A 25,744-nucleotide genomic window follows, 5' to 3' on the forward strand; every position below is an offset into this window, starting at 1 on the left:
CTGACACGCTCTCGGTCTGCAATAAATAGACTTTCCCTGGGAGAACAGCTCCAGGAGGCACCTCAGGCCATTTCAGTTTCATTAGTGCTGCAGCAATTAATATTTTAAAAGGTTGGCTCCCTGCAGCAGCTGATGGCAGCCCATGTGCGTGGACACGTGGCCCCAAGCCGAGCAGCAGGAGGTTCCTCCAGGTCTGTGGGTACTCAGGGCGGCCGTGGAGGTGGCACAGCTTGTCCACGGGGAGACAGATGGGAGCTGCTACCCCACAGGCGAGCCTGGGTTTTCAGTTGCCCCAGCTGCGTCCCCTTCCTCTCCCGAGGAGCAGGCACAACGTGCAGCTCAGTTTTGGGCTGCAGCAGCCCTCGCTCCCATCTGCAACCAGCCCCGTTTCACAAGTGGGGAAACTGAGGCACAACCTGGCAGCGCCAGGGGAAGAGCAGGCAAGGGACGGGCTGCCCGGTGTCCCCAGACATGAGCTGCCCCGCCTGGGGTGCAGCAGGGAAACGCAGCCCTCAGAGAGCCCCTGGCTCAGCGGGCCCCGTGCAGCCACTCTCCTGCCGCGTTTCCAAGCCCTGCTGCAAAGCGCAGGGCTCCTCGCAGCGCTCGGCGGTGCTCCTCTGCTGGAGCGCCCACGGCCAGCCTGGCACTTGGCTCACTGCCACTCCTGGTAATTATTCATAGAAAGTGCCCTGCCTGTTACTTCCATCCTATTTATTACAGCTTTATGTAAACGCCGCTTTCTCGGGGCACGAGGGGACACGTGCGGGGCCTTTGGCCGCTCTGCACAGCCCCGCGGGCAGCGCTGCCTTGCCCCAGGGGGCCGGGCGGCCGCCACCCGCGCTGCTGATGGGTTTCCCTTGCTTTGCAGGTGGGTGGGCTGCAGTCGAGCCCGCTGGCACGCAAGGTGAAGCGCACGCTGCCCAGCCCGCCGCCCGAGGAGCCCCACGTGCCCCTGGGCAGCCCGGCCACCCCCCAGCTCTACCTGGGCAGCCTGGCCCCCAAGGCCCCCCCCGGGGCACCCGTCACCAAGGCCAGCCTGCTGAAGGAGCTGGACCGCGACCTGAAGCTGGTGGAGCACGAGTCCACGAAGCTGCGGAAGAAGCAGGCGGAGCTGGACGAGGAGGAGAAGGAGATCGACGCCAAGCTGAAGTACCTGGAGCTGGGCATCACGCAGCGCAAGGAGTCGCTGCTGAAGGACCGGGGCACGCGGGACCACCCCTACCTGCGCGGCCTGGCCGACCGCCGGGACTACCTGTCGGACAGCGAGCTGCACAGCCTGCGCCTCGCCGCCTACGACAGCACCAGCCTGCGCCCCGCGCCCGCCGCCCAGTACCCCGACTTCGCCGCCGCCTCCTACGGCGCCTACCCCTACCCGGCCCCACCAGGGCCCCCCGCCTTCCAGCCCACGCGCCCGCAGCCCCCCCAGTTCCCCGCTGCCAGCACCGCACAGGACAGCTTGCAGGCTGCCCCCTTGCCCGCCTTCGCCTCACCCGGCGCCTTCCCGGCCCCCGGGGCCGCGTACACGGAGCTGGGCACCCCGGCCCAGCCGGGCTTCCGGCCCCAAAACCCCTACCAAGCCCAGGGCGCCTTCGCTGGCACAGCCGCTGTGCCTGCAGCGCAGCCCGCGCTCTTCCAGAGCCCGTCAGACACGCACCAGAAGCCACGGCAGACCTCGCTGGCTGAGCTGGAGCAGAAGATCCCCACCAACTACGAGGTCATCGGCGCGGCCACCAGCTCCTCCGCCGTCCCCGACGCCACCTTCAGCGCCGCAGCGGTGAGCAGCGGCTACGAGCAGTACAAGGCACCCGAGGCCCGGCCGGCCGAGAGGGCTGGCGTCACGCAGGGCCCGTCGGCCAGCTTCTCCTCCGAGTCCCTCTACACCAACCTGGAGCAGAACATCCCCCGTAACTACGTGATGATCGAGGACATCAGCGAGCTCACCAAGGAGAGCCCAGCCGTGGACGGGCAGAAAGCAGAGCCGGGGGGCACGGGCGCCAACGGCCGCCACGGCAAAGAGAAGAGCGAGCTGGGGGATGCCGAGGGCTCCGGCCGGCCCTGCTGCTATGCCAAAGCGGAGGAGGAGTCCGAGGAGGATATCTATGACCACCACGGCCCCGAGCATCGCGGGAAGAACAGCTACCACCGGGGCGTGGAGAGCAACGGCAGGGTGTCGGGGAGCTCCGCGGGCTCCTACTACTACGGGGACGGTGAGTACCGGCACTCCTCGCGAGCGGACAAGCATGGCTCCGGCGTGGCACTGCCAAAGCATTCGTCCAAGAATCTGGCACCCGCTGTCGTCTCCTCGAAGCGCAGCAAGCACAGGAAGCAGGGCATGGAGCAGAAGATCTCCAAGTTCTCTCCCATAGAAGAAGCCAAAGATGTGGAGTCAGACCTGGCCTCCTACGCTGTGACAACGTCGGTCAGCAGCAGCAACGTGGCCTCCAGGGCCAAGAAGCTGCAGGACGAGATTACCTATGGCCTCAAGAAGAACGTCTACGAGCAGCAGAAGTACTATGGCGTGTCCAGCCGGGACCTGGTGGACGAGGAGGAGCGGGTCTACTCCGCTGGCAGCAGAACTCGCTCCTCTGGCTACGGGCTGGAGAAGTCCTCCGGCCGTGACACCGTCAGTCGGAGCAAGTCCTACGAGCGGGAGGGCGCAGAGAGGTCCCAGAAGGGCAGCTCCAAACCCTCGTCCCTCAGCATGAGCCAGAGCCGGGGACGGGCTCCGGTCCGCACGCAGCCCTCGGAGGAGGAGAGCCCCATCAGCCCCCTGGGGAAGTCAGTGGGGGGGTCACGTTCGGCGGGGGGCCCTGGCCCACAGTCGTCGGGGGACCCCTGCTCCCAGTTCTGCTCCAGCCACTCGTTGCCTGATGTGCAAGAGCACATCAAAGATGTGCCAAGGAACCACTCGTACAAGCACGAGGAGGGCTACGGCATGGACGATTCCCATTGCGTTGTCTCGGACAGCGAAGGTAACAGCTACCCGTGGTGGTGAGCACCCAGAGCATGGCGCTTCCCCGGGGCATGCTCGTCTGCAGAGACACTCTCACGGCCTCAGTTTGCTTGACACGTGCCTTCCTCCCCCCTTTCCAGTCCTTGTCCGGGTGTTTGATGTTCGCCGGCGCTGCCCGGTGCTTGCGCGGTGCCCCACCCCGTCCCTGCCGGCGCGGGCTGTCCCCTGTGTGTGTCACGAGCTGCTTGCCTTCTCCTGCCTCATTGCATGGCTTCAGCCCGGGCTGCGTTCCCGCCTGCGGAGCGAGAGATTGACTGTGGTTTGTTTTTGGTTTCTGAAGCCTATCATTTGGGTCAGGAGGAGACAGACTGGTTTGATAAGCCCAGGGAGGTGCGGTCGGAGCGGGTAAGGCACTACGGCGGCCACTCTTCCTCGCAGAAGAGACCCCCGGCTAAGCACACCTACCACGACTACGACGAGCTGCCCGACGAGGACCCGTGGCAGCACGACGACTACCCCCAGCACCGCGAGCACCGGCACCACGGCGACTACGGGCGCCACGCTGCCTCCTCCCGCCACGACGAGCAGCCGCGCCGCTCGGCCAAGCAGCACCCGCGGGATCCCGGCCGCCACGAGCCCCGCGGCCACGCGCCGCCGGCCACCACCAAGAAGGCACAGCAGCCCGAGACCCGCAGCACGGCACCGTACGGCCCCAGCGCCTCTGAGTACGCCCCGCCGTCACGCTCTGCCACGCACCACCACGGTGCCGAGCCCCAGAAGACACCGAAGACGCTGCAGCCGCACGGGGCACCTGCCCCAGCGCAGAAGCCAGAGGCTCCGACGGCCGCGCAGCAGCCGGCGGGCAGGCAGCAGCAGGCTGGGCAGCAGGCAGCGCGGCAGCAGCCGGCGGCGAGGCAGGCTGCCCAGCCGGCGGGCTCGGCACAGCCCAGGACACAGGGACCCGCCTCGTCCCGGCCACCACAGCAGCAGCCGGGGACAGGCCAGGCTGCGGGGAAGGCACCGGCCGCACCGCACGCGCAGCCGGGTGGGCACCCGGGGCCACAGGTGAGTATGGGCACGGCTGGGTCTGCTGCAAGCCCCTGCTGCAGCCGGGGAGCTAGCAGGGGAAGGGTTGGGGACCAAAAGGGGACCCATATGTGCGTGTCCATGCAGGTGCCACCCCAGATGGCACCCTTCGGGAGGGTGCACAGCCCTGCGCCACTGCCTCTTCTGGGGCTGTGGGGCCACTTCCCCGCAGCACTTTGCGTTTTTTTCCCCGGGGAGCAGTACACGGGCACTGCCACAGCAAGCCCTGGATCACGTCCCACCCACCCGGACCACCCTAAAGGGTGCTCTGCTCTGCCGTCCCGGCTGGGAGGGTGAGAGCCTGAAGGCATTTTCTGCCTCACAGCAGAAAGCGGAGCAGACGGACGCGTCCAAACCCGCGGTGAAGGTGCCGCAGCAGCCGGGGAGAGCGCCCACGGCTCAGCCCCCAGGAGCAGCAGGTCAGTGCGCCCCGAGGCACAGGGCTGGCCCCCGTGCTACCTGGCTGTCCCCCCCACGGGGCCTCTCCCTGCTAACAGCAGCCTCCTTTGTCCCCCAGCAGACAGCAAGGTTGGGCCGAGAGCAGCCGGGCCCCGTGGCCCCGCCAGCACAGGCACAGGGCAGCCTGGGGTGGAAGGAGAGAGCGTTTTCTCCAAAATCCTGCCGGGAGGGGCAGCAGAACAAGCAGGCAAACTGACTGAAGGTAAGGGTGCACCCCGCAGACGGCGATGCACTGGGATGGGGTCAGGCACCACAGGGGTGGCCGGGAGCCTCCATCGGGATGCGCCAGCATCACAGCCCGATGGCTTTGGTTTGGGGTCTGGGCATGGGATGCATCAGGACGCTTCCATCCTCACGCTTCTCCGGCTTCCCCGCAGCGGTGTCAGCTTTTGGCAAGAAATTCACTTCGTTCTGGTGAGAACGGCACAAGGTGAGTTGAGCGGCGCCGATGCCGCGCCCCGGTGCGTCCCTGCCCTGCCGTGCCCTGACGCCCTCCCGCCGCAGGAGCTGGGGAAGCGAGTGGAGACCGAGTCGTTGCAGCGGAAAAACCTATGAAGAAGCCAGCGGCCTCAGCACACGGCGCCAGACTCTGGGTATAACGGTGAGTCGCCCCCCAGTGCCATCCCCAGCTCCGCACCAGGAGCTGCTCCAGATGCTCCAGCCCTTCGTGGTGTGGTGCCCCCATCACCTCCTGTCGCCCGGCCAGGTGGCAGCATCCCCATCCCCTCCCTGACCCCTCTCCCTCTGTCTCTCAGCAGCTTTTGAAAGCAGGGTGACCCCCTGGGTGCTGGACCTCACGCAGCAGACGGCGGCGAGCAGCTCCGGCGCGGCACGCGTAGGGGGGACCCCCGCTTGCCCAGGGGCCGTGCCGGGACCCGCGGCCCTTTCTCAAGATTATACACAGAGTTGCTCCCTCCGAACCCCAGCTCTGGCATCTTCATAGGTTTTTCCCCTCCGCACGAGCCGAGGGCCACCTTTCCGTCCCCTCTGTCCTGCCGGCCCCTTGGCCCCCCTGCACTGCAGCCTGCTCCCCCCCCAGGGAGTCGGCGCGCCCCGTTAGGACCTAACACTGTTTCACTACCGAAATACGAGGCCATAGGACTCTGACAGGCAGCGCAGACGCGGGCTGGCCTTTGCCGACGCCGGGCGCTGCCCTGAAGCCATTCGAAGCATTCAAAGGGCCACGCTTGCCCTCGCCACGCAGCCGGCGCGCCCCGCTGCCGGGCACCCCTTTTCTTTGAAGAACAGCCTTAATCATCCCACTTTGAGTTCTGTGTATACCTCATCTGCACCGGGGGGGGGGAAACGGGGTGTTGTCGGGGAGGGGGGGGGGAACGGGCTTTTTATTTTTCCATCTTTTTGTTTTTTTGGGTTCATTTCATTGATTTATGTTTTTTTATTATTTGACTTTATACCAAATCCTCTTCCCTCTTTGCTTTGTGCGATGAGTTAGCACATGGGCTGTTGTTTGTAGAAGCAATAGAGTGCAGGAGGCCACAACAAGAGCACAATCCACCGAAGACGATCAGGAGAGCTTCGCCTCTGCCGATATCCTTCCTCTTACTGTGCAATTCAAGTCCTTCTTAAGCCATTACGCGGGGGCCCGCTGGGACCGGCGGAGGGGTCCCCACCACCGGGAGATGCCCGCGGCGTGCCCGGCCGCCCCGCTCCTCGCCCCCCCGTCCCGCCGGCCCCGGTGCCCCGCGCACCCCGTCCCGTGTTCTATGCAACGAAACACCACGGCTCCGGAACGAGCCCCGTCGACAGCCGAGAGCTCCAGCGTCACGTGCAAGGGCGTCACCGCTACACCGGGTCCCCCCCGTCCCCCCCCAGCTCCAGCCGCAGCCCGTGGCATGCTCGCCCCGCCGCAGGGCCGCCGCCGCGCCCGTCCCGTCCCGTCGCAGAGCATGGCTTCGCTGCTTCTCCGCACGCTCCCCGACAGCACTCGCTCTATCTTCGCCTGGACTCTTTATTTATTTTTTTATTATTATTATTATTATTTTGATTTTTTTGTGTGTTTTTTTTTTTTTTGTAAATTATTATTTCAAACGGTCGTCGGCCTCCCTCCTCCATCGGCTCCTCGCGGTGTGGGATGCAGAGGACCTGGCCGCCCTAAAGGGGCCTGGGGGGCCGCAGCTCCCCCCGGCCCGGCGCTGTAAATACCTGTACAGTGTGTAACCGGCACCGGGACCCCCCCGGCCCCCCCCAGCACACCTCCAGCCGCCCACCCGGGGCTGGGGGGCCCCTTTTTGGGGGCGGGGGGTGCTGGGGGGCCGCGTGCCCCCCCCCCCGTGACGGTGTGCGTGTGTGCCGTGCCCTGTGAGCCCCGTCGTGCCCCCCCCCGTGCCGCCGCCGTGTCGTGACCGCGTACCACGAGTCGCCCCCCCCCCCCACCACCACCCCCACCCCCCCCAGGTGTTTCTGTGGGAACGGAATAAAACAACGCGGACTTGGTCTGAACCCGCCTCCGCCTCGTGCCTGCCCCGGGGGGTTTGGGGTTTTTTTTTTGGGGGGGGTTGGGGTCGGGGTTGGGGTCTCCCCCCCCCTCCTCCGGTAGCGCCCCCCCCGCGCCGCCAGGGGGCGCCGTAACGCGGCCGGGGGGGCCCCGCCCCGCCCCGCCCCCCGGAAGCGGCGCCGCCCCCCCCCCGAGGCCGCGAGATGGAGCCGGTGGTGAGGGGCTGGGGGGGGGGGAGGTGACGTCACCGGGGGGCCCGGCCCGGCCCGGCCCGCGCGCGTCCCCGGCGCTGCCCCCCCCCCCCCAGAGCCCCCCCCCGTGCCCGGAGCCCCCCCGGTGCCTGCGCGGGCCCCGCAGGTGCCCCCCCCCATGTGTCCCGGGACCCCCATAGGAGCCCCCCGTGTGCCCTGGGACCCCCATAGCCCCCCCATAGCCCTGGTAGCCCCCCCCTCCATGGCCTCTGGTACCCCCATAGCCCCCCCATGTGCCCTGGGACCCCAGAAGCCCCCCCCATGTCCCCTGGTACCCCAATAACTGCCCCCCATGTCCCCTAGTACCCCTATAGCCCCCCCCCATGTGCCCTGGGACCCTGGTAGCCCCCTCCCCATATCCCATGGTACCCTGATAGCCCCCCCCCATGTCCCCTGGTACCCCCATAGCCCCTAGCCCCCCCCCATGTGCCCTGGTACCCCTATAACTCCCCCATGTGCCCTGGTACTCCAATAGCACCCCCCCATGTCCCCTGGTACCCCGATAGGAGCCCCCCGTGTCCCCTGGTACCCCAATAGCACCCCCCATAAGCCCTGGTATCCCAATAACTGCCCCCCAGGTGCCCTGGTACCCTTATAACCCCCCTCCCATGTGCCCCGGTACCCCAATAGTACCCCCCCATGTCCCCTGGTACCCCCATAGCAGCCCCCCATACACCCTGCTACCCCAATAACTGCCCCCCACATACCCTGGCACCCCCAGAATCCCCCCCCCTACACCCTGGTCCCCCAGCCTTGCCCCATGCCCCTGGTCCCAGCCCCATGCCCTGCAGCCAGCCCGCCGGTCCCGCAGGTGCTGCCCAGCCTGGAGGAGGTCGCGGGGCTGTACCGGGAGCTGAGCCAGCACCCGGGGCTCAGCACCGCCTGCCTGGGCCCAGACGTCACCACGCAGTACGGGGGCAAGTACTGCAGCCTCTACACCGGTACGGGGATGGGGACGGGGCGGGGGGCACGCGGGGCGCCGTGGGTGCTCACCCCGTCCCCTTGTCCCCGCGCAGAGTGGTCGCAGCGGGACCTGGCGCGGGCCGAGACCATCAAGTCGTGCCGGCAGTACCTCGTCTTCCACGACGGCGCCTCCATCGTCTACGCGGGGCCCGCCGGCACCTGCTGCGAGATCAAGGACGAGTGCGTCCCCACCCGTGCCCTGCGTCCCCGCACCGCCGGGGCCGTGGGGCTGACGTGGGGACGTGGGGGCCTTCCCGCAGGCTGCTGAGCTGCGAGTCCCCCAGCGGGGCGCTGAAGGCCGTCCTGCGCAAGGCCGCCGGCAAGGAGAAGGAGAAGGAGAAGCAGTTCCTGGAGGTGAGCTGGGGTGCAAGCGGGATGCAGCAGGGAAGGGGCAGGGGGCTCGGGCTGCCCCCACCCCGTGCCTGCGCCCCCAGGTGTGGGATCAGAACCGCAAGGTGAAGAGCATCGACCTGACGGCGCTGGACAAGCACGGCAGCATCTATGATGACGGTGAGGGATGAGGGCTGGGGTGGCCCTGGGGGACCCCGGGGACAGGGCGGCTGGTGCCTGAGCCTCCCCGCAGACCAGTTCGGCTGCCTGGCCTGGTCGCACTCGGAGACCCACCTGCTCTACGTGGCGGAGAAGAAGCGCCCCAAGGCCGAGTCCTTCTTCCAGAGCAAAGCGCCCGAGCTGGACTGCTCCACTGATGAGGACCTGGAGCGCCCCGAGAAGCCGGACGCGCCCCTCAAGGTGGGTCCCCGACACCCCCGGGGTGACGGCTCCGTGCCCCGCGGGTGGCACTGACAGGGCTGTGCCGCAGGGCGAGCAGTTCGTGTACCGCGAGGACTGGGGGGAGACGCTGAGCACCTGCAGCGTCCCCGTGCTCTGCGTGCTGGACATCGAGGGCAGCAGCGTCTCGGTGCTGGAGGGCGTCCCTGAGCACGTCTCCCCCGGCCAGGTCAGGATGGGGGACAGCGGGGACGGGGGAGGTGGTGGGAAATGGGGTGACACCGTCACTGAGCGGCGCCGTCTCCCTGCGGGCAGGCCTTCTGGTCCCCAGAAGACACCGGCGTGGTGTTCGTGGGCTGGTGGCACGAGCCCTTCCGCCTGGGGCTGCGGCACTGCACCAACCGCCGGTGAGTGCCGGTCCTCCCCGGGCACCCCAAACCCCCGGGGGACCCCCAGCCCACCCCGCAGTGACGGTCCCCCTCTCCCCGGCAGCTCGGCACTCTTCTACGTGGACCTGACGGGTGGGGATTGTGGTGAGTGGCTCTCCCCCAGCCCCCAGCGGTGCCCAGGCCCCCTGCACCCTCTCAGCGTCCCCTCGTCCCCTTGCAGAGCTGCTCTCGGATGACACCAGGGCCGTGTGGTCCCCGCGGCTCAGCCCCGACCGCTGCCGCATCGCCTACCTGGAGAACAGCGCCCTGGGGCCCCACCAGCAGTGCAGCCGCCTCCTCATGGTGAGCAGCGGGGCCCCAAAACGCACCCAGGGGGTTTCAGAGGGGGCTGGTGGGCAGGATGGGACCCGACAAAGCCCCCCCGGCCCGTGTGTCCCGCAGTACGACTGGTACACCGAGCAGACCCGCACCGTGCTGGAGGCCGTGCCGCGGCAGGCGTGGGGTGAGTACGGCCCCGCGGGGAGGTCTGGGGAGATGGAGTGCAGGGGGTGCTGAGCCACGACGCTCCCCTCGCAGGCAGCTTCCCCGGCATCTACTGCAGCGCCCTGCCGGCGCTCTGCTGGGCGGCCGACAGCCGGAGGCTTGTGCTGGACACGGCCCAGCGCAGCCAGCAGGTAAGGGGCCACGGGGCCGCGGGGACACGTGGCGGGGCTGTGGCGGTGCCCGGCTGGACTCTGCCCTCCTGCCCCTAGGACGTGTTTGTGGTGGACACACAGACGGGTGCCACGACCTCTCTGACAGCCGGTGAGTGCCGTGCCGTGCTGTGCCGTGCCGCGCCGGGGCTGGGGCTGGTCCTGCCTGCAGGTCTGAGCCTCCCGTCCTCCCCAGGTGCACCCCAGGGGAGCTGGTCTGTCCTCACCATCGACCGGGACCTCCTAGTGGCCAAGTTCTCCACCCCCAGCTGCCCCCCCACGCTGGTACGGTGATGTCCCCGTCCCCACAGTGACCCCCAGCCCCCCGGACGCTGGCACTGAAGCTTCTCCCCACGCAGAGAGTCGCTGTCCTGCCCAGCGCGGGCCAGGAGGCGCAGGTGCAGTGGGTGTGCCTGCAGGACGCACCCCCCGTGCCCAGCATCAGCTGGAGCATCCGCACCCTGCAGCCCCCCCCGGAGCAGGAGAACCCCCAGTACGGTGAGCACCGGAGGCAGCAGGGCTCTCACCCATCCCTGCTGAGCCCTGACCCTGCCTCCACCACTCCCACAGGGGGCCTGGACTTCGATGCCATCCTGCTGCGCCCGAGCGAGGGTCCCACTGCCCAGAAGCCCCCCCTGGTCGTGATGCCCCATGGTGAGAGCTCGCCCCCCAACCCCCCCGCAGCGCTGGCTGTGTCTGCGCGGTGTTACCCCGCTGCCTGCCCCTCGCAGGGGGACCCCACACCGTCTTCTCTGCCGGGTGGATGCTGTACCCAGCCGTGCTGTGCCGCGTGGGCTTCGCCGTGCTGCTGGGTGAGTGCGGGGGGGTTGTTGGGGCACGGCACCCCTGCAGTGCCCGCAGGGTCCGGGGCGGGGGGCAGGAGGTTTCTGACACCGTCTCGCCCAGTGAATTACCGCGGCTCGCTGGGCTTCGGCCAGGATAGCGTGAACTCCCTGCCAGGCAACGTGGGCACGCAGGACGTGCGGGACGTGCAGGTACGGTGCCGGCAGACGTGCGAGCCCCCCGGCCCTGTGGGCGCCCCCAGGGAGGGAGATCCGGGTGCGGGCACGTCCCCACCCCTATGCCTGTCCCCTACGGGCGCAGCTCTGCGTGGAGCGGGTGCTGCAGGAGGAGCTGCTGGACTCCAGCCGGGTGGCCCTGGTGGGCGGCTCGCACGGGGGCTTCCTGGCGTGCCACCTCATCGGGCAGTTCCCCGACACCTACCACGCCTGCGTGGTCCGCAACCCCGTGGTGAACATCGCCTCCATGGCCACCACCACCGACATCCCCGACTGGTGAGTGCTGCGCCCCCCGGCTCCCCCCGACCCCGGCCCTGCACGTGCCCCCCCTGCCTCTCGCCCGCAGGTGCCTGACGGAGACGGGGCTGCCCTACGTGCCGGCTGCCCTGCCGGACCCAGCGCAGTGGGCGGAGATGCTGCAGAAGTCACCCATACGCTACGTTGACCGGGTACAGCCCCATCCCTGTCCTCGTCCCCGTCCCCTGCACCCACCCGTGGCAGTGCTGCTGAGCCGTGCCCCCCGCAGGTCCGCACGCCCGTGCTGCTGATGCTGGGGGAGGACGACCTCCGTGTGCCCCCCAAGCAGGGGCTGGAGTATTACCGTGCCCTGAAGACCAGGGGTGTCCCCACGCGGTGAGTAGGGGCTGGGTGCTGGGGAGCGGGCTGCGGGCACGGCGCTAACCCCGCTCTGCCCTGCAGGCTGCTCTGGTACCCAGGGAACAACCACGCGCTGGCCGGCGTCGAGGCTGAAGCCGACGGCTTCATGAACATCGTGCAGTGGCTGCTGGAGCACTTGCGGTGCTGAGAGGCCCCCGGCACTGTCACTCCCCAATAAACGGTGTAGCTCAGCACTGGGCTTGTCCGTGATGGTGCTGCGATCGCCGGTCACGCCGCAGAGGGTGGAGATGTCCCGCTGCCAGCACCCAGCACCCCGCAGTCCCCCCGGGTGCGCACAAGGCAGCGGGTCTGGCACTGCCCCCAGCCGGGCGGCCTGCACATGCCTTGGCACCCTGCCCCGCTGTGGAGCCGCAGACGGCGGCGGCCCAGCACGGCGGCGGAGCGGCCCCATGGCCTCGGGGAGTCTGTGGGGCACGGAAAGCCCGGGGGAGCCGGCAGAGGGGCTGCAGAGCCACCCCGGCTCCTGCTACCAGGAGCTCAGCCGCTTCCCTGCCATCACCCGCGCCGCGCTGGGTGCCGCAGGGGGGGGCCAGGCCTTCCTCCTCTACACCGGTGAGTTGGGGCTCGCGCGCCCCCGGCGCTCTCGGCACAGGCAGGCACTGACGTCCCCGTCCCACAGAGTGCAGCCAGCCCGACCTGCGCCGCCGGCGGCTCCTGCGGTTCAGCCGGCACTACAGCCTGCAGCGTGCAGACGGCGGCCTCACTGCCAGCCGGGCAGCGCTCAGCGCCGAGATCCGCCACCAGTAGGGCTCGCGGCTGGGCTTCGGGACGGGACGGGACGGGGCGGTGCGGCCGTGCCCCCGCTGCAGCCTCCCTGCCGCCCGCAGGCTTCTCAGCCAGGACTCGCCGTCGGGGCAGCGCCGCGCCGTGCTCGCCCGCTGCCCGCTGCAGGGCCACGAGGTGCTGGAGGTAACGCGGGTGCCCAGGGCTGGCTGGGGAGGGGAGGTGGGTGCTGCGGGTACGGCGTGCCCGTGCTCAGCCCCCCCCCTCGCCCAGGTGTGGGACGGAGGTGGGCGCAGCCACGGCGTGGACCTGACAGCGCTGGGGAAGCACGGCAGGGTCTACACAGAGGGTAGGGCCCCCTCCCGAAATACTCCCAGGGTGCAGGTGAGGGTGGCACGGCTGGTGGCCCCGCTGGCTGCGCCCGTGCCACGCTGGGCTTTGGCACCCTGTCCCCACACCAGGGCCCTTCGCCTGCCTGGCCTGGTCCCGCTCGGAGACGCGGCTGCTCTATGTGGCTGAGAGGAGCCAGCCCAGGCCACCAAAACCCAGCCCGTGGCTTGTGCCAGGGGCAGCCGGGCCGGCAGAGGAGGAGGAGGAGGAGGTGGGTGGTGAGCTTCCCGTGAGCGTGCCACTTGCGTGGTGAGCGTGCCAGTGACCACACCACACCGTGAGCAGGGCGAGCAGTTTGTGTACCGCGAGGACTGGGGGGAGGCACTGAGCACCTGCAGCGTCCCCGTGCTCTGCGTGCTGGACATCGAGGGCAGCAGCGTCTCGGTGCTGGAGGGTGTCCCCGAGCACGTCTCCCCTGGCCAGGTCAGGATGGGGACGGGGGGCAGAGCCCTGGGGTCAGTGGGAATGCCCCGTGGCTCCGGCACGAGCCCAGCTCTCACGCAGGCTCTGTGGTCCCCGGACGACACCGGCGTGGTGTTCGTGGGCTGGTGGCACGAGCCCTTCCGCCTGGGGCTGAGCGCCTGCTCCAACAGGAGGTGAGCCCCCCGGTGTGACCGTGCTGCCCGCCCTGTGCCAGCCCGGTGAGGGCTGACGTAGCCACGGAGCTCTGACAGCCACTGCTCCTCCCCAGGTCAGGCATTTTCCATTTGGAAGTGGCCAGCAGGTGCTGTGGTGAGCGCTGGGGACCCCAGGGTGCCCCCGGTCCCCGGTGTCCCCGTGGCACTGACCCCGCTGCCCACAGAGCTGCTGTCGGCCCAGCCCCGTGCCGCCTGCTCGCCCCGGCTGAGCCCCGACGGCCGGTGCCTGCTTTACCTGGAGGGGGCCGTGGGAGGGCCCCACCGGCAGTGCCTGCAGCTGCAGATGGTGAGGGGGCTGCACGTGCTGGGCCGCCCCTCCCAGTTGGGAAGGAGCGGTCCCAAAAATCCCTCTCGGTCCCCAAATCCCCCGTGCCTCAGTTTCCCCGTCGGGGCTTGGCTCTCCCCAGCTCACCTGGCAGACGCGGCAGACGGTGACGGTGCTTGACGTGGTGCAGGAGCCCACGGGCGGTGAGAGCCACGCAGCCAGCGGGGCTGGGTGCTGCTGGGGGGTCAGATTCCCCCCCCGATGCCGGGGCCACCACCCCTGCTCACCAGTGCCCTGCCCTGCTCGCAGCCTTCACCGGGATCTACGCCACGGAGCTGCCGCCGCGGTGCTGGGCAGCCGACAGCCGGCGAGCCCTGCTGGGCACCCCGCAGCGCAGCCGCACGGTGAGCTGGGGGACGGGGACAGAGCAGGGCTGCGACACGGCCCCCGTGGTGAGCTGGGATCCCGCGCTCTGTCCCCTCGCAGGACCTGCTGCTGGTGGACACGGAGGCAGCCACTGTCACCAACCTCACTGCCGGTACGCTGCGCCTGGCTGCTGGCGGCGCGCTGGCAAGTCAAAGTGAGCCCCGGCGCCCATCGGGGTGCTGCTGTCTGCAGGGTCACCCGAAGGGTGCTGGGAGCTGCTCACCATCCAGTGGGACCTGCTGGTAGCCACCTGCTCGGCCCCACACCGCCCACCCCGCCTGGTGAGCAGCGCCGTGGCACGGCACCATGCGCGGTGCCCGTGACACCTTGCCGAGGGAAAGGGGTGCCCCGGTGCCACTCAGCGCCCGTCCCCAGGTCGTGGCAGAGCTGCCACCGTTGGGTCAGGAGCTGTCCCTGTGCTGGGTGACAGTGGAGGACGCCCCAACGGTGCCCGGCATCACCTGGAAAACCCTGATGGTTCGGCCTCCCTGCGGTGGGCAGAGCTCTGCTCCGCGCGGTGAGCGCCCAGGGGCCCCCAAGCACCCGGGTGCTACTGGGAGCTGGGGGCCCTTGGGTGAAGGGGGGTGGGAAGGGTCTGGGGGCACTGGGTACGCAGGGCAGCGGGGGCTGAGCAGGGCCCCTTCCTCGGTGCAGGCACCCAGCCCTTCGAGGCGCTGCTGCTGAGCCCGCCGGGCAGCAAGGCACCGCACCCCCTCGTTGTGTGCCCCCACGGTGAGTGAGGGGGCAGCGGGGACACCCCTGCGCTGCTGGTGGCACCCCAAGTGATGTCCCCGCTGTCCCCAGGTGGCCCTCACGCCGTCTTCGATGCCCGCTGGCGCCCGAGCATGGCTGCACTGTGCCACCTGGGGTTTGCCGTGCTCCTGGGTGAGTGCTGGGGACCCCGGCGCCGGGTGTCCCCCGTGCCACGCTGGGGATGTGGCACCCCACAAACGCTCTCTCCCCAGTGAACTACCGCGGCTCCCTGGGCTTCGGGCAGGCCAGCATCGAGTCACTGCTGTCCCGCGTGGGTGAGCAGGATGTGGTAGACACACAGGTCAGGGGGGCGCTGGGACGGGGTGCAGGGGGTGCTGTCGGGGTGGGGTGCTGACCGTGGGGTGCCCCACGCCCGCAGCTGGCAGTGGAGCAGGCGCTGCACAGCGAGCCCCTCGACTCACGCCGCCTGGCCCTGCTCGCCGGCTCCCACGGAGCCTTCATCGCCTTCCACCTCCTCGCCCGTGAGCCCAAGCGCTACCAGGCGTGCGCCCTGCGCAACCCCGTCTCCAACCTGCCCGCCCTGCTGGGCACCTCTGACATCCCCGACTGGTGAGGCTCGCCCACCCCACGCCGTGCTGCATCGCTCCGTGCCCTGGGCACCACACCACCCCCCCGCCTCCCTCCCGCAGGCGCTACGTGTCCCTGGGGCTGCCCTACTCCTTCGAGCGGGTGCCCCGTGCCGAGGACGTAGCCACCATGCTGCAGCGCTCGCCCATTGCCCAGGCGCACCGGGTATGGCACAGGGGGATGGACGTGGGGGGGCCAGGGCTGGGGGCTGAGCACCCACCGCTGCTCGTGCCGCAGGTACAGACGCCGGTGCTGCTGTGCGTGGGTGCCCGGGACCGGCGGGTCAGCCCCACGCAGGCGCTGGAGCTGTACCGGGTGCTGAGGGCCAGGGGGGTGCCGGCACGGTGAGTGGGGCAAAGGGGTCGGGGGGAGCAGGCAGGGAGCCCTGGGGCACCGGCTGAGCATCCCCTGCCCACCCCCAGGCTGCTGTGGTACCCGGAGGGTGGCCACGCGCTGGCAGGCACAGAGACAGAGGCTGATGTTTTTGGGAACTGTGCCCGCTGGTTCCTCCAACACCTGAGACAGCCCCAGCACAGCCCCTAGAACCTGTGGTGGCCTTGGAGTGCCCGGGGGTCCTGGGGATGGCACCGGGACCAGAGGAGAGCGGAGCAAGTGACGGCACAGGATGGAAATGGGGATGTGGGCTTGCCTCTAAATAAACGTGTGCCACCTGGTGCAGTGCTGTCCTGTGCATCTTGGCCCCGCTGCAACACAGACAGAGGCTGGCTCCACTCCCTTTATTGGCATCGGGGGGGCAGGCAGGGGGGTGCCACCCCTCCAGCCGCCCGCAGCCCGGCTCAGACCATCTTCATGACCTTGTGGATCCAGTCGACGTAGAGCGAGACGCGGATGAAGAGGGCGGGCTGGTCGGTGCGGGCGCAGACGCGGGACGGGGTGATCACCCCCTCCAGCACCCAGCAGTCGGCGGTCAGGCAGGCCAGGGGCCCTCCGTAATCTCCCTGCGGGGCCAAAAGAGTGCCGTGACCCCCATCCCGGGGGGTGGCCCCGAGCCCCCCTGGCCCCGCTCACCTCGCAGGCGCCCACGCCGGTGCGCAGCGGGGCGGTGCACAGCTCGCTCTCCTTCAGGCGCCCACGCAGCGCCGCCTGGCACTCGCCGTGGGCCAGCACGGGCAACTGGGCCACGTTCAGCACGCGGCTGTCGGCCGTGCCTGCAGGGTGCCAGCCCCCGGGGTGGTGGCGGGGGGTGGCACGGAAGGGGGAGGGTGTGAGAAGGGGGTGTCATGGGATGGGCAGGGGGAGGCTGCGGGCAGGGGGATGCCGTGGCCGGGGCTGCCCATGTCAGGTACCTCTGGTTTCCCCCCAGCCGGCGATCTCGCAGATGGTGCCCGCGGGCACGACGTAGCGCTCGGGCGGCAGGCAGATCAGGGCCACGCGCTTGTTCAGCACGGCCGGCCTGCGGAGGGACACGGGGGGCGTAGGTGACGTGGTGCCAGTGCCAACAGTGCCAGGGCATGGGGCTCGGCTGCTCACCTCGCCAGCTTCAGCAGCACCAGGTGGGACTCAGAGGGACCGCAGAAGATGCGCACGATGGGGATGGCCTGCAGGTCGGGGTCTGCAGGGCCGGGGTCCTTGAACAGCAGCCCCAGGTGCACCTCGTAGCCCGACAGGTCCGCGTCGCTGCAGGACGGGGACATCAGGGCACGGCGGCACCCGGTGCCTTGCGTGCTGTCCCCATGCTCACCAGGAGGAGAAGCACTGGCGGATGCTGATCACCCACTGCTCCTTCACCAGGGACCCGCCGCAGAAGTGCACGCCGGCCCTGCAGGCACTGGCATGAGAGGGGGCAGCTCGGGGGGGCACCCGGCTGGTGGCGCAGCGGTGCTGGCACGCGGGGCGCCCGCTCACCGGTTGCGGATGCTGACGGTCCACGGCGAGTTGCCGGGCTGCCCGCCCACAATGCGCCCCTTGAGCTGCAGCCTCTCGTCCCGCCGGCCGCACTGCTCGAACGTCACTGCCTCTGCGCACACGGCAGGCGTCAGCCGGTGGTGTCCGCGCCTGCCGCGTGGCACCCGGCGTCCCCCCGTCCCTACCCGTGCTCTCCAGGATGGACGGCACCGCGTTGCCGGCTGCGGAGAGAACAGCAAGGGGGTGGCTGCAGCAGGGTGGCCACAAGCACGCCGCGGGGCAGCTGGGGTTCAGCAGGGCCGGGGCTCACAGCAGGGCTTGATGGCGCAGTAGTCAAAGGGCATGCGGGGGTCCATGGTGTAGCACCAGGGGCCGTGGCTGTCGTTGTCGGGGTTGCGGCAGTAGTTCTCCTCCAGGTGGGCCTCAGGGTGCGTGGCGGGAGAGATCCTGCCGGGAGGGAGTCGCCACCTCTGTCCCCGTCCCCGTGGCCGTGCCGCAGCCCCCGGGAGGCTCCTGCACACACTCACTGGGGCACGTGGGGTGTCTGGGCGTCCCAGCGCTGGCACGTGATGCCCTTGCGCGTCTTGCTGACGTGGCCACGGTACGTCTCGCCGCGGCCGTGGTAGCACTCTGGGGGCAGGCAGGGAGCACCCTGTCACAGGCAGGCACCCTGACGGGGGCACCCCCACGCCCAGGGCAGCGGGGCTCACCCTGAGCACCCAGCTCGTCGTCGCAGCGGCGGATGTGGAAGCAGAAGGCAACGCGGACGCTGGGGCGGGTGGTGAAGCACCACGGCGCCTCCGAGCCGTCGGGGTTGCGGCAGTAGTTCTCCTGCAGGTCCCTGGCAGAGCAGCCAGCTGCGTGCCCGGGCCCGTGGGCACTGCCCACGGCCACCCCGTCCTGCCCCGCCACACCTACTTGCACGGGTACTTGTCGGGCACAAAGTGGTGCCGGTGCGGTGCCTGGGCGTCCCAGCGCTGGCACGGGATGCCCGACACGGTGACGTTCACCCGGCCCCGGTAGCCTTCGCCCTTCCCCCTGAAGCAGTTGGTGGTGACGTTGAGGGGCCGTGGACGCTTCTCTGCTTGTGTGGCCAGAGAACAGCGGGGTGAGGGTGGCAGCGAGGACAGCCGGCCCCGGCCCTGTGTGCCACCAGCGGGGACTTACTGCAGACGCGGATGCGGCAATACTCGCGCTCCCGCGCGGGGTCAACGGTGTAGCACCAGGGCTGCTCGGAGCCGTCCGGGTTGCGGCAGTAGTTGTCATCCAGACCCTTCTCGGGGTACCTGGGCGAGAGACGGGGAGCAGTGGGTGAGGGTGACAGGCGCTCCTTGTCAGCACCATGGCTGCGCGCCCCAGGGCCGGTACTTGTCGGGGTGGTAGGGGTGCTTGTGCGGGTGCTGCAGGTCCCAGCGCTGGCACTCGGTCCCTGACTCGGTGTGGTCCACGAAGCCCCGGTAATCCTCCCCGTTGCAGGTCATGCAGATGGCTGCCAACAGCGGGGGGGTGGCCTCAGCGGTGGCGGGTACAAGCGGCACGGGGCGTCCCCGGGGGCGCGGCGCTCACCATCCTGGCACTTCTTGATGCCGCAGCTCTGGTGCCGCACGCTGGGGTCCACGGTGTAACACCAGGGGCCCCGCTTGTCGCGGTCGGGGTTGCGGCAGTAGTTCTCCTCCAACCCATTGCGTGGGGACGGCAGGAACCTGTGCCACCCCCAGTCAGTGCCACCGCCCCAGCACCATCCCCACCGCCCCCGTGCTGCCCCCACCCCGCACCCACCGCCCCACGCCGCCCCGTCCCGCGTCCCACCACCCCATGCTGCCCAGGGCTGGTGCCCGCGGCCACTGGGGGGGTGCCGGGGGGCACGGTGGCACCTGTGGTCGTGCGGCGTGGTGGCCTGCCAGTGCTGGCAGCGCAGCCCCTTCTCCGTGGTGGCCCGCGTGCCGCGGTAGCTGATGCCGTCAGCCACGATGCAGTCCCGCAGGTAGTCTGGGCAGAGCCGGGCAGGGCGTCAGGGCCGGGCGGGCAGCGGGTGGCCCCACAGCGGGTGCCTGGCGTGCAGCCCCGGTGCCAGCCCCACCTTTCTTCTGGTACAGGTCGTAGTGGATGTTCTTCTGCAGCCGCACGCCGGGCGAGTGCTGCGTCCAGCGCAGCAGCTGGCACAGCTGGCTCTGCCGCTCGTGGTGGAAGGCCCTGCGAGGCGTGACAGCGGGGTGGCACCGGGGACACCGGGGACACCGGGGGGCACGGGGTTCACCCCATGGCGTGTCTCACCGGCAGGCCGGGCTGGTGGCACAGCGCTGGGCGCACTGCTCGGCCGGGCCCGGCTCGGGCGGTGGCGGTGCCTCGGGGGGCAGGGGCAGCAGCTCGGTGGCTCGCAGGCGCTGGAAGTCGTTAAGGGGCGAGCGGGAGCCTGGGGAGCGCGGCGGGAGCTGGGCACGGGGGGTACGGGGCCAGACGGGGGCAGGGGGCGAGCCTCGGGAGGTGGTCGCGGGGCCCCCCGGGGCTGCCTGGTCCCCGCTGTGCCCCCCGGCCCCGGCCCTACCTGAGCCCAGCGCCACGGCCACGGCCACGGCCAGCAGCACCCGCGGCACCGGCATGGCGCTGGCGGCGGGGGGCGGGGCCTGACGGTAGGGGGCGGGGCCTGGACGAAGGGGCGTGGCCTAGTGGAAGGGACGTGGCTTGGCGGAAGAGGGCGTGGCTTGGTGGATGGGGTGGGGCCTGTTGGGTGGGGCGGGGCCTAATGGTTGGGGGCGGAGCCTGTTGGGTGGGGGTGGAGCCTGTGGGGTGGGGCGTGGCTTGATTGTGGGGGCGTGGCCTGATGGTAGGGGCGTGGCCTGATGGATAGAGGCGTGGCCTGGTGACTATGGGGCGTGGTTGTGTTGGTGGGCGTGAACTGGTGGGGGCGTCGCTTGTTGGGGGCGTGGCCTGGTGCTCGGGGGCGTGTCCCGGCGGCAGGTGCGGGGCGGGGCTTGCGGCGGCGCCAAGAGGAAGCGGACGCGGCGAAAGGGGCGGGGCCTCGCGGGCCGGCCGCAGGGCGCGGGGAGCGGGGAGGAGGGGGGGGGGGGCGGTGCCGCGCGCGCGGCCAGGTGGGGCGGGGCCGCGAGGGGGCGTGGCGAGCGCGGGCGGCGGGCGCCGATTGGCCGCGGCGCGCTCGTGCCGCCGGTTGCCAGGCGCCGCCGGGCCCCGCCCCCAGGTCCGTGCCCGCGCCCGCGCGGGGTCGCGCTCGCGCCGCGCCGCCCGCTCCGTGCGCTGGGTGCGGGGCCGCTGGCGGCGGGGAGCGGCCACGGGGAGCGGCCGCGGGGCCCGGTGAGCACGGGGAGAGCCGGGGGGGGGAGGCGGGGAGGAGGTGGGGACGGAGCGGCCGGGCCTGGCCTCGCCTCGTTCCGCCGCCTCGGTGGCACCTGCCGCGCCGCCCTGCCCTTGGCCTACCGGGCGGGCCGGGCCTGGCGGCGGCGGCAGCGCCACGGAGGCGGCGGGGAGCGGGCGGCGGAACGGGCCCGGCGGGGGCAGGGCCTGCGGCTGGGCCTGGGCCTGCGCCTGGGTGCGCCCCCGCTGGGGCCGGGCCGGGGGTGCCGGGAGCTGCGTGCCCGGCCGTGGGGGGGGGGGCTCGGCCCGGCGGGGCTGACCTTGGGCTGCCGCCCCCCGCGGGGAGCCGGCCCCGGGGGGCTCCCGGCCGCCCCCCAGCAACAGGCGGCGGGGCCCGGCCCGGCTCTGGGCCGCACGGAGCCGCCCGGGGGCTGCTCGGGGCCCCCCGCTCGTTGTTCCCGGTGCCCGCCCCGGCGCTGCCCTGCCCTGGCTGCAGGGTGCTGTGCCAAACGGGGGGGCTGCTGCTGGCTGGGGGCGCCGAGCGGAGCCCCGCTGCCCCCCGCTCACGCCGTGCCCCGGTGCTGCGGGACCCCCAGCACCTTCCCCGGGCACCCGGCGCTGCCTGAACAGCCAGGTGCTGGTGCTCGGGGTGCCTGCTGCCTTACAAGCGCCCCTTTCTTTACGCTAGGTAGTAAATTCTGCACAAATCTTCTCCTTTCTCTGCCCGCTGTGCTGGGCTCGGCCGCCCCAGGAGACGGAGCTGGACCCTCGGCAGGTACGGCGAGCCCCCGTGCTCGTGCTGTGAAACACACAGCAGGAATGGGCTCAGACCCGACCTTATCCTCCAAACCGAACTCATCCTCCACAGGCTTTGGAGGAATCCTCGCGTGTCTCCAGCCCCAGCAGCAGGGGAGGGTGTCGGGGGCAGCACCGTGCCCTGCTCTGTGCCCATGGGAGCTGACAGCCACGGCTGTGAGGAGAGGGGCCTCAGTGCTTTGTGCTGCCCCCCAGCCCCCTGGCAGTGTGGCACGGCAGCAGGAGCGTTGTCTCGCTGCCTGTTCCACGTTTTGGGTTGAAATAAGGTGGGGGTTGTCCTGGAGGGGGTCAGCATGCTGTGCCAGCCCGGGGGGAGCTGCGGCCGGCCGCTTTCGGCGGTGACAGCCGTCCTCAAGTTTTGTTGCAGGGCTGATTCTGGATGGCTTGCGCCTTTCCTCCCGTGAGCTGAGGGCTGATACGGAGGAATTAATTCCGGTAATGATTAATTTGAACAAGGAAAATGCAAACTCAAAGTTCTCCTTGGGCAAGCAGTGGTTGTGTAAATAAATGTCTCTGGCATTCCTTGCGCTGCTCGTAGGCTGCCGGCCGATTGCTTCTGGGCTCTTGCTGGATCGGCGGGGAGGGAGGCTCCCTGAGCTCAGAGTACTTCAGCAGCAATTTGGGCAAAATACAGATAAACACAGTTGGGTTGACCCAGCATATCTGAGGTCTTGGTATGCTGCAAGTGTTTGTTCTTAGGATGTTTGTGCCGTCTGGAGAGCTGCGTACCTTAAACCTGATTCGCTGTGACCGTGTTTGAGCTGTGAAAAATCAAAGATCAGCCCCAAGAACCGGGGCTTTTAGGGCTTGTTCTGCGAGGGCGAGTAAGTTTGGCCAGACTGCCGAGGTGCTGCTGGAAGGGAAGATAACACCGTAACCTGCTGGAGTCATTCAGATGGGTGCGTTTCCTCTCCCAGTGCATGTCTCTATCTGCTATCTCCCTGCGCTTCCCAGCTGTCTTAAAGCTGTCCGTGGGTCAGTTTGCTGGATGGAGGCTCATCTTGCCAGCGGGGCTGGCGTTGTATATATTTGGTGTTACTGCCTTCTTTGTCACCGCCTCCCTCCCGAGCGTGCAGCTGGCCTGCTGGCACAGCGCTGCCCGGACAGCGGGGTGCCCAGGGGTGTCCCCCCTCTGCCCCTTGTGCCCAGCATGGGGGGCTTGCTCCTCCACGTCCTGCAGTTCCCTCTGTGCTCTGCGTGGCTGTCGGGGGCTCACCGAGGAGCCCGGCCTCGCTGCGGGTGGCTCGGGCTGGGCTGGGGGCACGCTCGCTGCTCCTGGAGGGGCGAGGTGCTCGTCCCACACACGCAGTGGCAGTGTGCTGTTTGCCGGTCTCCTTGCCGAGCTGAGCTTTTCTTTTTTCTCCCCCCACTCCCAGTTACCTTGCTGCGAGTTCCTCACCCGAATCGTGGCGTGGAAGGAGCTCTCAAACGCAGCAGGCCCAGCCTGGAGGAGCAGGAGGCAGAGGCATGGCCCTGGTGCTGGTGGGCTTGGGAACGGCAGCAGATCTTGTCTGAGTCCTGCAGGTGGACGCTGTTTAGTTTCTCTTTGGGGTTTTCTTTGGGAAAATTGCCTCCTGACCTCACCTGCCCTGTAAGTAGGCGTTCAGATGAAGGTTTCTGACGAGTTCTCCTCCTTCCTAACTCTTGTCTCGTGCTGTGGTCTTACTGCAGGGCTCAGCTGTGGCATTTGCCATCTCGGTGACCCTGAACGAGGCCGGTCTGTCTTTTCTAATCCACTTTCTGAGAAGGGTGCTGCTCATGGAGGGCTCTACGGGCAGCCTCAGAGACGTTTCGTGTCGGGCTCCTCAGAGCTCTCTAGCAGGTTGCTGGAGAAGCCTCTTCACCAGCGCTCAGCTTTGCAAATGCTGCTGGCGGGGACCTGACGGGCGGCATTCCTCCCTGCCTGCCCGGGGCTGCCGAGCACAGGAGAGGTTTCGGCTTACCCGCACAGCTCCAGGTCACGCTGGCGGAGAGCGTGTACAGGTGATGGATTCACGCTGCTGCTTTCAGGCACGTTTCTGGTTTTTTACGAACCAGGTTGTGCATGGAGGCTTGAGGAAGCTTGATCTCCCTTAAGGGTGGGAGTTGGCAGGTGGTGGCTGCGGTGAGAGTTGCCAGTGGCAGACACTGGTTGCTTGCTGTTGGTCCCAAGGGCTAGGGGTTGATTTGGGATGAGTTGGGTGAGGCTTGGTGATGGCCTGAGCCAGCGGTTTTCCACGTGAGCACTGAGTGGCAGCGGGTGATGTGACAGCCCCGTGCTGCAGTCACAGCTACAGGGGGTGGCACGGGGACCACCTGTGCGCTGGGTCCCTCGCTGGGGAGGGATGGCTCGCTTCCTTTCACCATTTTTTTTCATTTTCCTCATGCCAGGTCCTCCTTCAGACCCTTTGGGAAACGTTCCCCTTCCCAGAGCTCCCATCCTCCCCCAGAGAATTTCCTTGTGCCAAGGGCATCTTTGGGGTTTTTCTGTTACAGGGCTGGGTCTGGTAGGCAAAAGCAGTCCCTGTCCCTGCTGGGCAGTTGTTCAGGAGCCCGGGGTGCTGCTCAGACGCCTCCTTCATCAAAAGGGAAGTGTTTGCTCAGTCTGTTCAGCACAGCTGCTGTGCGCCCCCCATGAACTCACGCTGTAAAGCTATCCTCCAGCTGGGAGCTTCCTCTCCAGGAAGGAAAAGTTCCTTCAGGCCTTCTGTAAGTATGGCAGAGATTGAAATAACGGTGTAGGGACGTAACGTGGTGTCATTTTTAGCTGTGCTGTGGCTCTCGGGATCCCTCCAGGAAGCTGCCTCCCAGGTGTGGGGCAGGGAGGCAGAAAAACACCAGGGCTGCAGCATCCTTCCCTCCTGCTGCACGGCGGCGCCTGCTTTGTGGCATGCTGGAAAGCGTCATTTCGGCAACACAATCCTCCAAACAAGGCCCTGCTGGGCCAAAATTCCAACCTTCATGTGTGATGGGGGGGACTGAGCGCTCCTGGTGGTGTCCGTGATGCCCACGCTTTGTGTCCGTCCCCGTGCCAGCAGCCTCGTGCTGGCTGCTCCTTCAGGCAACGCTTCTCGTGTCTTTGAATAAAATTCGGTGTGGGTATCGGTTAGAGTTCAGCCTTCAGAGAAACAAGAGGTTTGATCTTGCGGGAGCGACAATTGCTGAGCAACAAATCCCCTTCAGAAAGTCCAGAGGAGGCCAAAGCAACGTGCTGGGCCGGTGCTGCGTGCGGAACCCCACCGGCCCTTGTTAGTAAAGTGTCTGGAAGAAAAGCGTAAGAACAGGACTTCAGAGCCCCACGGAAACTTGGTAACAAAGCTGACATGAGGAAGGGATTGGGCTGTTGGTGGCAATGCCCTAAGCTCGTGTATTGTGATCTGAAAGCGTTCGAGGAGGCAGCAGCGGTGCTGCGAGTGGTGCTGGTGATAAGCTGGGATGAGAGTTGTGTTTCTGCCTGCTTAACGGGGCCGAGTGCGGTACCTGCGGTTGTCACGGCTCGTCTAGGCGTGGGGAGGTTTGCTGAAAGGCCTGGATCGGGGTGGTCGAGAAGCAGCATCGCAGGCCCGTGGTTCAGTACCCACCCGCCTCTCGCTCCCACTGCCGGCACCGCAGCACCGCACGCCCCGAAGTGCTGGAAGCTGGGATCCTGCCCCTCCTCGTCCTTCTCCCTGCTGTGGTGGGACCAGGACGTGGCCAGTCCTTGGTCTGCGGGCTGGAGCCTTCCCCAGGGAGAGGCTGCAGCGCTGTCCTGCCGTCACAGGAAGAAGCTGTTTCCTGCAGGCCTGCCTGCTGGCGCTGTGCGCTTCGCCCCTGGCGTGACCGAGCTCCACATCCCCCAGCCCTGCTCCCTTCCCTCAGTCCTGGCCTCCTAAAGCCTCCCCTGGCGGTGCGTGGACGTGCAGCGAGCCGAGCCCTGAGCGTAGGTGAGCTGTTTTGCACCTTCTGCGGGCTCCTCGTGGTCTGATGAAAACCGCCGATGGGGTGCGTCGGGGGAGCCCTTGGTGCGGTTCTGCCCTGCCTGGTAAAGAAAAGCAGGACGGAGCAGCAGGCAGAGAGAGTCTGGGCTTGATTTTCCTGCAGCTGGGATAAGCTCAAGATGCTGCAGCCAGGGACAGCTCTGCCCAATCCCCGGTACGTCTCGGCTGCTGGTGCTTTGTGGTGGGTTGGGTGGCTTGGATCCTGCCGCAGGAGCAGCCCGCGGGAGCTCTGGGGGGGCAAGGGTAAGTGCAGGGCCCCAATTTTGGGTGCCTTTTGGACCCGTGCAGCGTGTGGCGTGCCTGCTCCAGCAGAGAGCCTGGGAAGAGCACTGTGAGTGCT

The 25,744-nt window shown here is 68.6% G+C and overlaps 4 protein-coding genes across 13 annotated transcripts in view; 3 read left to right on the forward strand and 1 right to left on the reverse strand.

The window, feature by feature from the left end:
- Nucleotides 1-5,803, forward strand: part of BSN (bassoon presynaptic cytomatrix protein) — a 69,718-nt gene extending 63,915 nt beyond the window's left edge. For 2 of the 6 annotated variants that reach the window (XM_084530358.1, XM_084530363.1), the window contains exons 6-12: nucleotides 869-2,972; nucleotides 3,294-4,018; nucleotides 4,365-4,458; nucleotides 4,557-4,700; nucleotides 4,876-4,928; nucleotides 5,003-5,099; nucleotides 5,257-5,803. In XM_084530358.1, coding sequence (XP_084386484.1) covers nucleotides 869-2,972; nucleotides 3,294-4,018; nucleotides 4,365-4,458; nucleotides 4,557-4,700; nucleotides 4,876-4,916 — 3,108 coding nt within the window. In that variant the 3' untranslated portion in view covers nucleotides 4,917-4,928; nucleotides 5,003-5,099; nucleotides 5,257-5,803. Of the gene's footprint in view, nucleotides 1-868; nucleotides 2,973-3,293; nucleotides 4,019-4,364; nucleotides 4,459-4,556; nucleotides 4,701-4,875; nucleotides 4,929-5,002; nucleotides 5,100-5,253 lie in introns of all 6 variants that reach the window. The other 4 variants (XM_084530359.1, XM_084530360.1, XM_084530361.1 and 1 more) reach the window with 4 other exon arrangements.
- Nucleotides 5,804-7,095: 1,292 nt separating this feature from the next.
- On the forward strand, nucleotides 7,096-16,131 carry APEH (acylaminoacyl-peptide hydrolase). The gene is given in 43 exon segments (XM_084531446.1): nucleotides 7,096-7,168; nucleotides 8,016-8,145; nucleotides 8,221-8,347; nucleotides 8,428-8,521; nucleotides 8,602-8,677; nucleotides 8,751-8,917; nucleotides 8,988-9,125; nucleotides 9,212-9,303; nucleotides 9,389-9,429; nucleotides 9,506-9,627; nucleotides 9,727-9,787; nucleotides 9,862-9,959; nucleotides 10,038-10,089; nucleotides 10,174-10,262; nucleotides 10,337-10,475; nucleotides 10,548-10,631; nucleotides 10,709-10,789; nucleotides 10,884-10,972; nucleotides 11,082-11,272; nucleotides 11,343-11,445; nucleotides 11,523-11,629; nucleotides 11,696-11,798; nucleotides 11,803-12,226; nucleotides 12,294-12,417; nucleotides 12,502-12,583; nucleotides 12,671-12,746; nucleotides 12,859-12,998; nucleotides 13,073-13,210; nucleotides 13,292-13,383; nucleotides 13,479-13,519; nucleotides 13,590-13,711; nucleotides 13,833-13,893; nucleotides 14,000-14,094; nucleotides 14,177-14,228; nucleotides 14,309-14,397; nucleotides 14,492-14,633; nucleotides 14,771-14,848; nucleotides 14,921-15,001; nucleotides 15,082-15,170; nucleotides 15,249-15,439; nucleotides 15,520-15,622; nucleotides 15,695-15,801; nucleotides 15,880-16,131. Coding segments are annotated over 43 exon segments (4,644 nt in total). The 5' UTR covers nucleotides 7,096-7,156; the 3' UTR covers nucleotides 16,001-16,131.
- Nucleotides 16,132-16,179: 48 nt separating this feature from the next.
- Nucleotides 16,180-19,940, reverse strand: MST1 (macrophage stimulating 1). 2 transcript variants are annotated; one of them, XM_084531442.1, is made up of 18 exons: nucleotides 19,869-19,940; nucleotides 19,598-19,736; nucleotides 19,404-19,516; nucleotides 19,198-19,312; nucleotides 18,890-19,026; nucleotides 18,692-18,812; nucleotides 18,491-18,609; nucleotides 18,242-18,404; nucleotides 18,034-18,164; nucleotides 17,851-17,953; nucleotides 17,634-17,770; nucleotides 17,509-17,544; nucleotides 17,324-17,435; nucleotides 17,160-17,237; nucleotides 16,949-17,095; nucleotides 16,765-16,871; nucleotides 16,487-16,626; nucleotides 16,180-16,416 (listed from the first exon to the last, which is right to left on the reverse strand). In XM_084531442.1, exons 1-18 carry the CDS (start codon nucleotides 19,921-19,923, stop codon nucleotides 16,255-16,257), a joined length of 2,115 nt encoding a protein of 704 aa, XP_084387568.1. In that variant the 5' UTR covers nucleotides 19,924-19,940; the 3' UTR covers nucleotides 16,180-16,254. The 2 variants fall into 2 exon arrangements, with proteins under 2 accessions (XP_084387568.1, XP_084387567.1); XM_084531441.1 differs by having other exon boundaries at nucleotides 18,242-18,407.
- A 539-nt stretch (nucleotides 19,941-20,479) lies between these two features.
- The window catches only part of DAG1 (dystroglycan 1), a 37,840-nt gene continuing 32,575 nt past the window's right edge, over nucleotides 20,480-25,744 (forward strand). Inside the window, exons 1-2 of one of the 4 annotated variants that reach the window (XM_084531439.1) lie at nucleotides 20,588-20,632; nucleotides 21,321-21,407. The gene's annotated coding sequence lies outside the window, so the exon portion shown is untranslated. Of the gene's footprint in view, nucleotides 20,633-21,320; nucleotides 21,408-22,208; nucleotides 22,348-25,744 lie in introns of those variants that run through there. The other 3 variants (XM_084531435.1, XM_084531437.1, XM_084531438.1) reach the window with 3 other exon arrangements.

The sequence above is a fragment of the Aythya ferina genome (assembly GCF_964211825.1).
Source record: "Aythya ferina genome assembly, chromosome: 10".
NCBI classification, from domain to species: domain Eukaryota; kingdom Metazoa; phylum Chordata; class Aves; order Anseriformes; family Anatidae; genus Aythya; species Aythya ferina.